General features: G+C 48.9%; 4 protein-coding genes across 4 annotated transcripts; 2 read left to right on the top strand and 2 right to left on the bottom strand.

The window, feature by feature from the left end:
• Positions 1-395: 395 nt before the first annotated feature.
• Positions 396-2,825, top strand: FTJAE_9193 (uncharacterized protein; the record flags this gene model as incomplete). The annotated part of the gene is made up of 3 exons (XM_037356088.1): positions 396-437; positions 816-1,637; positions 1,689-2,825. 3 exons carry the CDS (start codon positions 396-398, stop codon positions 2,823-2,825), a joined length of 2,001 nt encoding a protein of 666 aa, XP_037203768.1.
• Positions 2,826-3,090: 265 nt separating this feature from the next.
• On the bottom strand, positions 3,091-4,326 carry FTJAE_9192 (family Taurine catabolism dioxygenase; the record flags this gene model as incomplete). The annotated part of the gene is made up of 3 exons (XM_037356087.1): positions 3,091-3,338; positions 3,385-4,117; positions 4,168-4,326. 3 exons carry the CDS (start codon positions 4,324-4,326, stop codon positions 3,091-3,093), a joined length of 1,140 nt encoding a protein of 379 aa, XP_037203767.1.
• Positions 4,327-5,688: 1,362 nt separating this feature from the next.
• On the top strand, positions 5,689-7,657 carry FTJAE_9191 (permease; the record flags this gene model as incomplete). The annotated part of the gene is made up of 7 exons (XM_037356086.1): positions 5,689-5,919; positions 6,007-6,099; positions 6,160-6,207; positions 6,253-6,446; positions 6,493-6,657; positions 6,709-6,894; positions 6,946-7,657. The coding sequence occupies 7 exons, from the start codon at positions 5,689-5,691 to the stop codon at positions 7,655-7,657; spliced, it is 1,629 nt and encodes a 542-aa protein (XP_037203766.1).
• A 1,960-nt stretch (positions 7,658-9,617) lies between these two features.
• Positions 9,618-11,006, bottom strand: FTJAE_9190 (uncharacterized protein; the record flags this gene model as incomplete). The annotated part of the gene is made up of 4 exons (XM_037356085.1): positions 9,618-9,905; positions 9,978-10,491; positions 10,545-10,859; positions 10,933-11,006. 4 exons carry the CDS (start codon positions 11,004-11,006, stop codon positions 9,618-9,620), a joined length of 1,191 nt encoding a protein of 396 aa, XP_037203765.1.
• Positions 11,007-11,692: the final 686 nt, after the last annotated feature.

Genomic DNA, 11,692 nt, shown 5'->3' with positions numbered 1-11,692 from the left:
GGGGAGAGGGTGGGATGATGAGGCTTGAGAGGTCATGATGATGGCATTGTTTGGGAGTTGATGATGAGATTGTATGATGTTCTCAATGACGGAGTGAGTGGGAGTAAAGTTGTGAGATGATACAATTGGATATGTGTAACATGTAGCAAACAAAGCTGAAGTTGAGTGAAGTGAAGCTGGGTGGTATTGGTGACGTGACCTCCACTTGCCGACCTTCTAGAAGGATTGTTACAGGGCTGAGCTGCTGAGGCAGAAGCCATATGCTGAAGCTTGGGTCTTACTTCCCCAGGTCATTACTATTTAAAGCCGATCGATACTAAAATTATATGGAAATCGCACGTTTTATATCTTCTACATCTTTCTAAGCATACCCGAGTACTAATTTACTTGATCTCATGCTCCAGGAACAGCTCCTGTCACAGGAATGGAAGACAGGGGTATGTAACTGCGGCCCCGCTGCAAGGGTTCCTGAGCCTCTAAAAAGTCCCCTGACCGCCCGGCAGAAACCACCCCAAACAACCGTCATCATCCTTGATTTGTTTTTCACGTCGATCAACAATACGCTCGTTGGCACCATTTTCACATCACCACGTTTCCTATTTCCCTAAATTCCTCGATAGGGCGATGGTCTTGGAATTATGCCACGCCTGCGAGGGACCAGATATCTAACCTGCTTTTATTGCGGGAAGAGGTCCAATACAAAATATGACGGCATCACCCGCCAGTTTCTATGCCTATCATGCGATGCGACAAACTACCTCGATGAAGTATGAACCACCTTTCGATATTGTGACAGAGTTACTAATGAAGATTAGAATGGAGAGATTACGGATCCTCCAGTAGCCACCGAGCGTGAAGCTCCCGCAACCCAATACGCTGTTCCTCGACATTCACCTCCGTCATCCCCAAAAGATAGCATCTTTTGCGCAACATGTCTGAAGAACCAGCGGTTATTTACGTCATCTCTGGCGCAGTATCTTCCCGACGATACGAACCACCCCGATTACCCCGAGCTCGAGCGAAATTACTACAGATTTCGAAAGGGGTTAGAGGAACGATATCCCCAAGTTTGTGATGAATGCGCTGAGAGAGTTGATGGTCAGATTCGACGGGCGGGATATACGGCCAAGACGGACCATCTCCGACGGATGATGGAAAAGAGCAGAGGAAGGAAGATTTCACCTGAAAAGAAGGGCGCTTTGGACTGGGTTGATAGCCTAGGCAAGGGGTTGTGGTGGGGAGGATTGGCGATGCAGATGCTGTGGCATCTCAGAGCAATCACTCTTGCGCTGGAACATCAGGATGTGGGAATGTACGATCCGGACGACAGGAGCTGGTCGACGCTGGCTGTGAAGGGTCTGGGCTTGGCTGTGGCATTTCTTCCTCCAGCGGATACCCTCATGAACAGCGCTGTCGTTGCGAGCATACTGTCGGCATGGTGGAATCCCCAGTTCGTACAAGTCAGCAGAGGCTTCACAAGACATCTCCTGGGTTTCACGCAATGGTATGCATTTCAGGGCCTGATCGTCTTCTTCCGCATCCTATTCCGACGTGTGCTTGAGATGGATGGAGGACAGGCTCAATCGCGGAACGCTCAGCTTAGCGCGCATTTCGTCATGTCAGTTGTTATGGTCATGGTAAGTTGTCCGAGGAATATACACCTTCAAAATTCGTACTAATCTGTTTAGATATATTCTGCCGCAAAAAGGTCTATCAAGGTCGACACTACACCCCTTTTTGGCACCTCAAACACAACTTTTTCGCCACCGAAGCAACCTAAGATTACTCGGCAGAAGAGAGAGGAACCAAAGACCTTCTCAGAACTGTTGAATGAAGCTTTAGACTCCCCTACGGCAACACCTCAGCCAGATCGGTTCAATCCGTCACCTATTAGGACATTTTCACCTCAACCACTGCCCCCTGGGAATTCCTATAGAGCCCCAGGAAGCACTCGTACCCAATTCAACGCTCTCAACATCACACCTCGAAAGACACAAGACCTTGGATATTCGGACGAAATGGATTGGACACCAACCGAATCTCAAACTCAATCTCAATCGCCATACCGAGCTTTTCAAAATACACCCTCCACCAATGGACCCCGAAAGTCGTTCGGGGAGGCACCAGTGAGCGCCGAAACAAGCCCTTTTTGGTACAAGGTTCCTCCTGCGCCGACGAACCCATCCCAGCGGATACGAAACCCTCCTAACGCGCCGATTATCAGAACCAAGCCGGCACAGCAGGAGAGTATTTTCTTCCGAGGCGCCGCTAAGAAACGGGATGAGAATGAAGATGACGAACGTGAAGTTTCGTTCAAGCCGCCCAGTTTCTTTGCGCCTGAACGCAGTAATGACGAGGCTAATGGGCTGGCTGACCTCTTGAGTCAGAGCTTCACGTTGGGAAAGGAACAAAGTCATCCTGATGAATATTCAGGAGGCTCCACACACAGAAGGGGTTCAGAAACTCGCATGTCTACTGGTACACCTCAGTTGGGTAACCTTGGTGTTGAATTCACCGCTCTGGCGGTGATGCTCGTTCTCTGGGGTCTCACTGTAGCAGTTTCTATGCCTTTCGGACGAGAAGTCCAGCTCGCATTGCTATCGGCGGTGGGGATTATTGCACTACGAGAGACAGGCGAAACAAGTCGACAAACAAGACTCCCTACCACAGCGACATACATTAGCTCTGCGCTGAATGTAGTCGAATTGGCAGCGGTCTGCTGGCTTGCACTAGAGGTTTTTCATGAGAACGAAGGCGCTGGCATGTATGGAGTTGGGCTATTGACGACTATGCTTGGGCATCAGGTTTGGAGTACTATGAATTGAGTTTTATGCATAGATAGAGAGGGCAGGTTATGTTGCTTGGGAATATCATGTGTGGCGTTGGATGAGAAACGAAGTATTTTATAAACATGGTGGCTGGTTGGAATAAGATACCAGATGAGGCATGCCGAGATATCAATGAGATTATTAATACGCAATGTTGCTTGTGTGATGTATGATAATGAAGTTTGAAGTTATGCAACTATGATCTTCTGGGATGTTTGTTCAACACTATCTTATGCTATTTCTCTGTTGTCCGATATCAGACCTAACCCTCAAAAGGGGTCTCATAAGGCCTCTCAGCCTGTGGTGTGATACGAGCAAGATGACGTCGCTGACCAGAGTGCCAGTCAAGAATGGCAGTATGCTGAACAGATCTATTATCCCAGACAACAACAGTCTTTTCCTGCCATCTCACACGAGCGTGGAAGTCAGCGCCCCAAGCGATGTGCTCATACAAGAAGTTGAGAATAGCATCAGACTCTTCTTTCTTGAGACCGACAATGCTTCGCGTAACTGTTGGCTGTTAGCTGGTTTCTTGGTCTTGCGTGAATGAACTTACACTGAGGATTAACATAGAGCGACTTCTCCCCGGTAACAGGGTGTGTTCTCACAATAGGATGCTCATTAACAACCGGTTCACGCCTCTTAATACTTCCCTTCTTCACACTAGCATTGACCTGCTCAATCCCAGAATGCGTCGCCTTAAGTCCATGCAACAACTTCTGAAACGTCGGCGACAATCTATTATACGCCTCAACAGTATTCGCAAAGAGGGTATCACCGCCAGTGTCAGGGTTATCAAGGACATAGAGAAACGTCGTTCCAGGCGGCTGTTGTTCATACGAAACATCAGAATGCCACGCCACAGAGCTAACACGCGTCTTGAAGAACTCCTCGTACGACTTGTCCCCCGCACTTCTATGCACGAGATGAACCTCCGGGTGACCCTCTGGGGATCCTGAAGTAGGGTGGATGTGATGACGGCCGAAGTAACCGCCGAACTTGAGGGCTTCGGAGATGGGGAGGTCGGCAAAGTCTTGGTTGCGGAAGGCGACGACTTTGCGCTCTGCGACGTAGCGGGCTAGTTCGTCTTTGCCGGCGTCGGAGAGGCTGCTTAGTTGGATGCCGTCTATCTCAGTGCCGATTGTGGGTGTGAGGTGGGAGATCTTTGTGGTGGGCTTGAGAAGGTTGGGGAATGTTGGGTCTGCGTCTTTGCCGTGCTCGTAGTGCTCGAAGGGTACGAGGGGAGGGTAGACTTGGTCTTTGTTCCATGTTGGAAGATAGTTTGGGTACTGAGATGTTGTTAGTAAGACGAGTGTATGTAAGAGAGGATGAGACATACCTTCGCTGCAGCATGGCCGTCAATGCCTTTCTCTTCTGCTTCACGACGGTATACGACGGGGGCAAATTCCTTGTATACGCCCTCGACATGGCCGGGGTAGAGCTTTACTTTCTGGGCATCGACTGCAGGAGCCTGAGTCTCAACAGCTGAGGGAGCCATTTTGAATGAGTCTTATCAAATATTGTGTAAGTCTTTGATACGGGATTAACGTCAATTGCGTAGTTCACCTGGAACTCAACGGCCTTTATATACCCTCCCTCCCCATCTGACAAATCCCATTTCCATCATACTCGTAACGCGGGGAAGTATGCATCCGCAATAGAGAACTCGTAATGACGAGCAGTGAGTATCAAACATTGTCATCATCGCGCAAACATCGCCTCTATTGCGTTGATCAACGAGACGCGAATCAAATCGCACAACGGCCGAGAAGGACGGAGAGTGTAACATTGAAATGTAAAGTTACTTGGCGATCTGTGAGTATTTATCACGGCGTTATAGCATGGTATTGCGCAATGTCGGATCTCGTTGTTGAGGCATCGAGGGTGGTGGTGAGTTGGCGCAATTCCTGGGGATGGGTCACGCAATATGGCTATCACTCGGGGTTATCAAGACGGATTATCGATGGCTCGGATATCGGCCATAACTCTTTACAAGTCCAAAATGTCTGGGGAATAGGTTTTGGAGGTGTCACCATTATACGTGGCTCAAAATCTGGGAGTTACAGTTTTCTCAAGTATCTCTATCGTCGGGAAATGACTATATAATAGTTGACCCCAGCAACTCCATATCAACTATCGCCCGAACTCCCCGTAACACTTCCAACTACCGAGCCATGCCAAGTCCGAAGATTTCTCCATAAAGAGGCCTAACCATTATCGTTTCACGGCGTCTCGGTCGGATCTCTCAGCGATTGGTCCCTATCGCGAGCACGTCATGCCTCTATTCTCATGAGATAGGACAAACCTCCGAACTCGACCATGGCTAGTTCCAAAGCACCCTATCCCTCGTACCAATTGTAAGCTTAAATCTTTTGACTTATCGAGAGCTCTTTATTGGTTCTTTGGCAGTGGCTGATGGTCTAGATCGAACCCCCAGGTTTAACGGGAGCTGTTGTAGCTTCGTCGATTATCCATGTTGGCTCAGAGTTCCAGCGTCGTAGTTATTCTGGAGGCGTCGGTTAACCCTGAATCGGCTGGTCATGCCCAGAAAACACTCGTTCGCCGAGCCCTGAGGTGATTTTCGTAGTCCATCGCGACATTGATAACCCCCGTGTCTTCTCAGAGGCATCCCAAGCAGCATGGGGGCAAATAAGGTAAAATTTTAGATCAATGTTTAAATGAATCAGTCTCGGTAGGGGAAATGCCAGGCTTTATAAGTCCAGCCCTGCACCGCCAAACATCACATCATGTTCGACATCTCCGCGGCCCTCCCTCTTATTCTCTTTCTCCGAGGACTTGCTTGCTGTCTTTTGTTACTGGTTCTCTCAGCTATTACTAGTGTCTCTCGCTAAGATCCAAAATGGCTGCCGTTGCAGACTCCAAAGGGGTCATTGGCAAGACTGAATCCGAGGACCGTCGATTTGATAGTGGTGATGAGACCGCTAATTCATCGCTCGAGCATCCTTTTTCGGACCCAGAGGTCGCAGATCGTTGGAGGAAGGTTTATGAGAATGCTCAATATGAGAATCGACATCGGTTCGATCCAAGTTTCACTTGGACTGCTCAGGAGGAGAAGAAGCTGGTCAGAAAGGTACTTTCCTCTTCTGTAAAAGACTTACACCAAGCCATCGTATGGCATTCTTGAGGTCAGTTGACTAACATATGAGCTTATCTCTAGATTGACTTCCGCATCTGTCTCTGGGCTTGGGTCATGTTCCTCTCCCTAGACTTCCACCGCCGAAACATCAACCGTGCTATTTCCGACAACATGGTAAGTTAATTAATTCTCCGATACATCTGGGGTGAAATCTTGACTAATAGTTTCTTCTAGTTGCCGGAAGTAGGCATGAACACTAACGATTTCAACTACGGCCAGACTGTAAGTCAATCCCTGCTCTGCTCGGCATTTCGACTGACCACTTAGATCTTCCTTGTGTCCTTCCTCTCAGCCGAACTTCCCAGTGGCTTGATTAGCAAGAAGCTCGGTGCAGATAGATGGATCCCGTTTCTCATCTGCAGTTGGTCCCTTGTTGCGGGTTCCCAAGCTGCACTGCATAGTAGGGGTGCTTATTTTGCTATCAAGGCTCTTCTGGGTCTTTTGATGGGTGGATTCATTCCGTAAGTCGTCAGCCCCTAGTAGTAGGATATCGACTGACAAAGTCAGTGATATTGTTCTTTGGCTCACTTATTTCTACAAGTCCAATGAACTGCCCATCAGATTGGCTTTCTTCTGGACTGCCCTGAGCACCAGTAACATTTTGGGTTCTCTTCTTGCCGCTGGTATCCTCCAGATGAGAGGCGTTCTCGGCTGGGGCGGTTGGCGATGGCTGTAAGTACTAAACTTGTCAACTTGGGAACCTCAAGCTTACATGACTCTTAGATTCCTCCTTGAAGCCATTGGCACTTTCATCATCGGCCTCTTCTCTTGGGTTCTCATGCCCCCCGGTCCCTGCCAGACCAAGAGTTGGTTCCGTGGCAAGAATGGCTGGTTCAATGAACGTGAGGAGTACATCATGGTGAACCGACTTCTTCGCGATGATCCTAGCAAGGGTGATATGAACAACAGGTACGCTACCTTGGAGGCACCAACTATGCTCATTGACTAACATCATAACAGAGAGGCTGTCAACCTTCCCAAGCTCTGGAAAGCCGTCAAGGACTGGGAGCAGTGGCCGCTGTACATCATCGGTCTCATGGTGTACATCCCTCCCGCGCCATTCAACACCTATCTCTCCTTCATCCTGCGTCAAATCGGCTTCTCCGTCTTCGAAGCCAACCTCCTCGCTATTCCATCTCAGTTCCTCTATGCTGTGAACTTACTCATCATCACCTGGCTCTCTGAGCGCGTCCAAGAGCGAGGAATGCTATCATCCCTCTCGAACATCTGGATTTTCCCATGGGTTCTTGCCCTCGTCGTTCTTCCCGGCGATATTTCTCCCTGGGTCCGATACGCTCTCATCACAGGTCTTTTGAGTTACCCCTATTGTCACGCTATTCTTGTTGGTTGGAACGCCAAGAATAGTAACAGTGTGCGCACGAGAGCTATCAGCGCTGCCTTGTACAACATGTTCGTTCAGACTGGTAACATTGCGGCATCCAATATCTTCCGCGAAGATGATCAGCCTCTGTACCGCCGAGGCAACAGGGTCATTCTTGGTATCACATCTGCAAATATCGTCTTGTTTTATATCGTCAAGGCGTTCTATATCTGGAGGAACAAGGTCCGCGATGCGAGATGGAATGCTTTGACCAAGGAGCAACAGCAGGACTACATTCTGAACACCACGGATGAGGGTCAGCAGCGTTTGGACTTTAGATTTGCTCACTAGACAATGCATTGTTTTTGTGGTGTCTTGCAGTGGATTCCAAGAAGAGGTATCTCTGATTGAAGCTCAATAGATTGATCACAACTACTGGAGTACATCCGATCCTCACGTTCTGTTCTCTTCTCTTCTAAAGCTTAGCCTGTCTGATCCTAAGCTTAGGGTAAATTATACCTAAGCTTAGAAAACATAGATAAATCTTAGGACACTATAATCATAAGGTATGCCTAAACTTAGGCTAACTTATAAACTGAATTTTATAGCTATAGGCTATTTTACGCAGCAGGCATCATGTCCGTGGCTATAATTAAAATCCCCAGGTAAGTGGTTCTGGGAAAAACCAGGTCCAAAATATTATTACTATTTATGCCCTTCTATTTTCCATCTATGCTTCCATCAACTCTTTCACCAAGATACTCGAGTATATCATTCCTAGCGCCTTTGTTCCTTTATATTCATCATTTACTACCGGGATTGTATATTCCCGGACAACAGCTCGCCGATTGTTGACCCATGTGTACTGGTTAATAGGTGTTGTGAGTAATTCTGCGTTAGAGTAATCCATTTGCTCGGGTAAGGCCTCTGGCAGAGGCCTCCCCATTGCTTCCCATTCATTTATCACCTTCGTAATAGTTGGTAGTACTGCCTGCTGTAGTAGACATGGTGGTTCGTGTAAATCGCATGAGACCTTGACCGGAATGCCAGCACCGAAGTGCCCAAGTGCCTGTGTGAAACATGCTTTTCGCGAAATGTTAGTCGTGTGTGACTCGAGTGTAACGTGCTGTGGGTTAATACACCGTCTCCAGTTACACAGGTGTGAGACCTCGGTCTCGCATGTAAGTAGGCGCTGCAGGTCATTTCTGCTGTGGTTGACCAGGATGTAAAATGCTTTCCGCTGCGCGCGAGGCGCAGCATCCTGAAAAATGGCAAAGTTGATCTCATACATCGAGAACAAGGCCCAGGTTTGTCGTTTCTCTGCGTGTAAGACCATTTGCATAAGTTGAGCAAGGGCAGCTGACGGAAACACCTGGGAAAACCCAGAGAAGCAATTCCCATTATCAAAAACTGGTTGGATTCGTTATATGACTGTTGAGTTGTACTGAATTTATGAAGGAACTGAGCATATGCTCGGTCCACCTTTTGGTGGAATTCTTCAGGTGAATTATTATATAATTCCTGAAGCAACCGGCAAAGCTGGTTTCTTGTGCGCATTGTTCCAAACCGGACCGGGGGGTAGGTCGTGTTCGGGCAGGAGACCAGCGGGAGGAAGAGAAGTTTCGCCGATCTGGTCTATTTTCCAAAGATAGGTTACGGACGTCACCGGCAGAGATGGCCTGAGGGCGTTTCCAAGTGTTGATTGTCATCAGACGCTTACATGCTTCACCTAAATATGTCAGCTTGTCCGCCACAACCTCCATTGGGACCCTGCCCTCTATCTGTATGATTTCCCGTTGGAACTGAACGGGCAGCCGAGCGGAAAGCTGCCAGCCCTGGGCCCTTATAGAGGATGCTATGTCTCTTGCAAGTTGGCGGGTATCTGCCTCGTTGGCATAGAGGCTGACGTCGGTAATGAAACTGACATATGATGCCATAGCTGTCGAGTCTGAGTTGGGGATGCAAAACGACATGTCAATACATATAACAAAGGACTTATGGATCCCCGCCATATGGGCAACGGTGGAAAGGGGCAGCGATGGTGCAATCTTTTTTCGGAGTGAAAGAAGAAGTGCGCAGAATGTTTGCGCAGCTCTGTTATCCATAAATACCATGGTTTCATCTGCAATAACGAGCGAGAAGATAGCCTTACGGCTATTTCCAGTAGTAATACAGTCTTCGACAATGATAGGTGTGGCTGGCCATGGTGGTGGAATAACCCAGCTAAGAGCACGAGCATCCTCATAAATAACCTGCGCCCATTAATACCAATTGGTCGCAGTAAGCAGCTTCCAAGACTGACCCAAATGGATCAGCTCGTCTGCCACGACAAGCCCTCAGCAGGCGTCATCGCTCGCTCATGCTGGATTGCAAGTCCAGCAGAGTCCACCCAGCCCTGCGACTTCATAAAGTTCGCCGTGTCTCTTGCGAGCACACGGGCGTCGTTCACATTGCTAAAGATGGACATATCGCTGATGGAGGTGAAGTATGATGCCATCGCAGTCGAGTCGGGATAGGGGATGAGAAGCGGCATGTCTAATGACATGACAAGTGATTTTCCAATACCAGCCATGTAGGCAGCTACTGTGAGAGGCAGAGACTGTGAAATCTTCTTTCAAAGGATAAAGAGAAGGTGCCTCAACATCTGGGCTGCATCCCCGGTCAAGAAAACCATTGCCTCATCAGCACAGATAAGGGTATAAATGGCCCGGCAGCCATTGCGAAAGGCGATGAAGTCTTTGATGATAGAAGGTGCTGCCTGCCATTGCCACGGAATGACGGGAAGAGCGCTCGTTGGTGGTTTGGTCGGTGCATTGAGGACCCCCGAGACGTCTTCGTCCGACTCATGATCGGCTGCCCATCGCTTCCTGGAAGATGACCCGGTAAGGTCAATTGGAATGGGTTTGTCGTTGAACTTCTTAGAGGTGCTAGAAGAACTTCCGCTGCGGCCAGCATGTGCAGTTCGGAGGACGGGGTCGATAGAGCTCGGCGCCAGTTCAGGAGATTGCTCGCCTATAATGATATTCAGACCCGTGGTCAATCCTTGAGTGCCACCCATCGTTGTCAGGATAGAGGTCGCCTTCTGGCGCAACTCCGGGGTTACGCCTTTATCAAGAAAATTCTTGACCAACTCGGCCAAGAGGAGGGCGTTTTCTGCGGCGCCAATCGCATTCCAAGCAATTTGCCTGTACATTTCCTTTATAGTCCGCAATTGCGTCCTCGGCGGGAGCAAACTGACCACTTGAGTTGCGCGGGCTGCGTCGTTGGGGCGCCAATGGTTTCTGGGCGAGCTTCGGACCCTGGCGATGGTGGCTCGGATGTATTCGACGTCGCTTGACGGAAATGCTGCGGGGAATGGGGGAAGATGAGATCTGAATCAGCTTGAGTTTGTCGGGACGGTCCGCCTAGTGGTGGGGTTGGATAGTATATGCCGGTGAAGGCGTTGGACGATCCACCTGTGGGATTGTATCCGTCTCGACGTGCCTGGTCTTGATATGACTGATGTAGCTCTGGGTTATTTGTTACCCACCGGTGGTATCGGTGTACCTTGTGGCTGTTGATAAGTAGATCTTCTCGGCCGTATAATTGGATCGCACGGAGGTACCCCTCATATGAAAGGGTGCCACCGGGTTTCGTGAGAGGTTCGGAGAACAAGCGTCGATACTCGAGATCTTTGCTGAGATGCTCGCTGTGGGAGCATGGTGAGACATTGATGGTTGTCGGTTGAAGATGGCTTGAAAAGCAACGCTCGTTGTGGAGATGTAGATTGTGCGAACTATGATGCTTGAGAATGAGACAGCGCAACGGCGCGAGATGGTTTTGAGGTTGAAGAGAGGATTGAGTGTATGTTGACAAGTGCAAGCCTCAAGGAGCAAGAAAACTCAAGACTTGAACAGATGATACTAAAATAAACTTAGTAAAGAGTCCCCTAAGCTTAGGCTAGATTTACCTAAATTTACCTAAATACTTTTATCGCTTAGGGTCAGGGTCCTGAGCTTTCTTGCCTTGAGATGGTGAATTGGGATGGCTATTGAGTTGTAGAGCGCAGAGATAGCCCTCGTATGATGTTGTTCCGCCGGGCTTTGAAAGGGGCTCTGAGAAAAGGCGTCTGTACTCCTAATCCTTGCTTGGATGGCTAGGATGAGAACATCGGGTGAATCGGAAACTGGACATGAGTTTCTGCCGTGATAGAGAGAAGGTAATGTCAAGATCTTGACTACAAGATCTTGTAGGAGACCGCAACACGGCGAGAGCGCGACGGAGAAAGATCATGCTGCGAGGCAGCAATAAGAGATCGCAAACGGCGAAGAGAGCTTGTGACGGGCGAAGATCGTGACGGGCGGAAAGAAATCGTGAGACCGTGACTTCAACGGACGGAAAGGAAGG

Source organism: Fusarium tjaetaba, assembly GCF_013396195.1.
Source record: "Fusarium tjaetaba strain NRRL 66243 chromosome Unknown NRRL66243_c0000207, whole genome shotgun sequence".
NCBI classification, from domain to species: domain Eukaryota; kingdom Fungi; phylum Ascomycota; class Sordariomycetes; order Hypocreales; family Nectriaceae; genus Fusarium; species Fusarium tjaetaba.
Note: the sequence above shows the minus strand (reverse complement) of the source record. Positions and strands in the feature narration are given on the sequence as shown.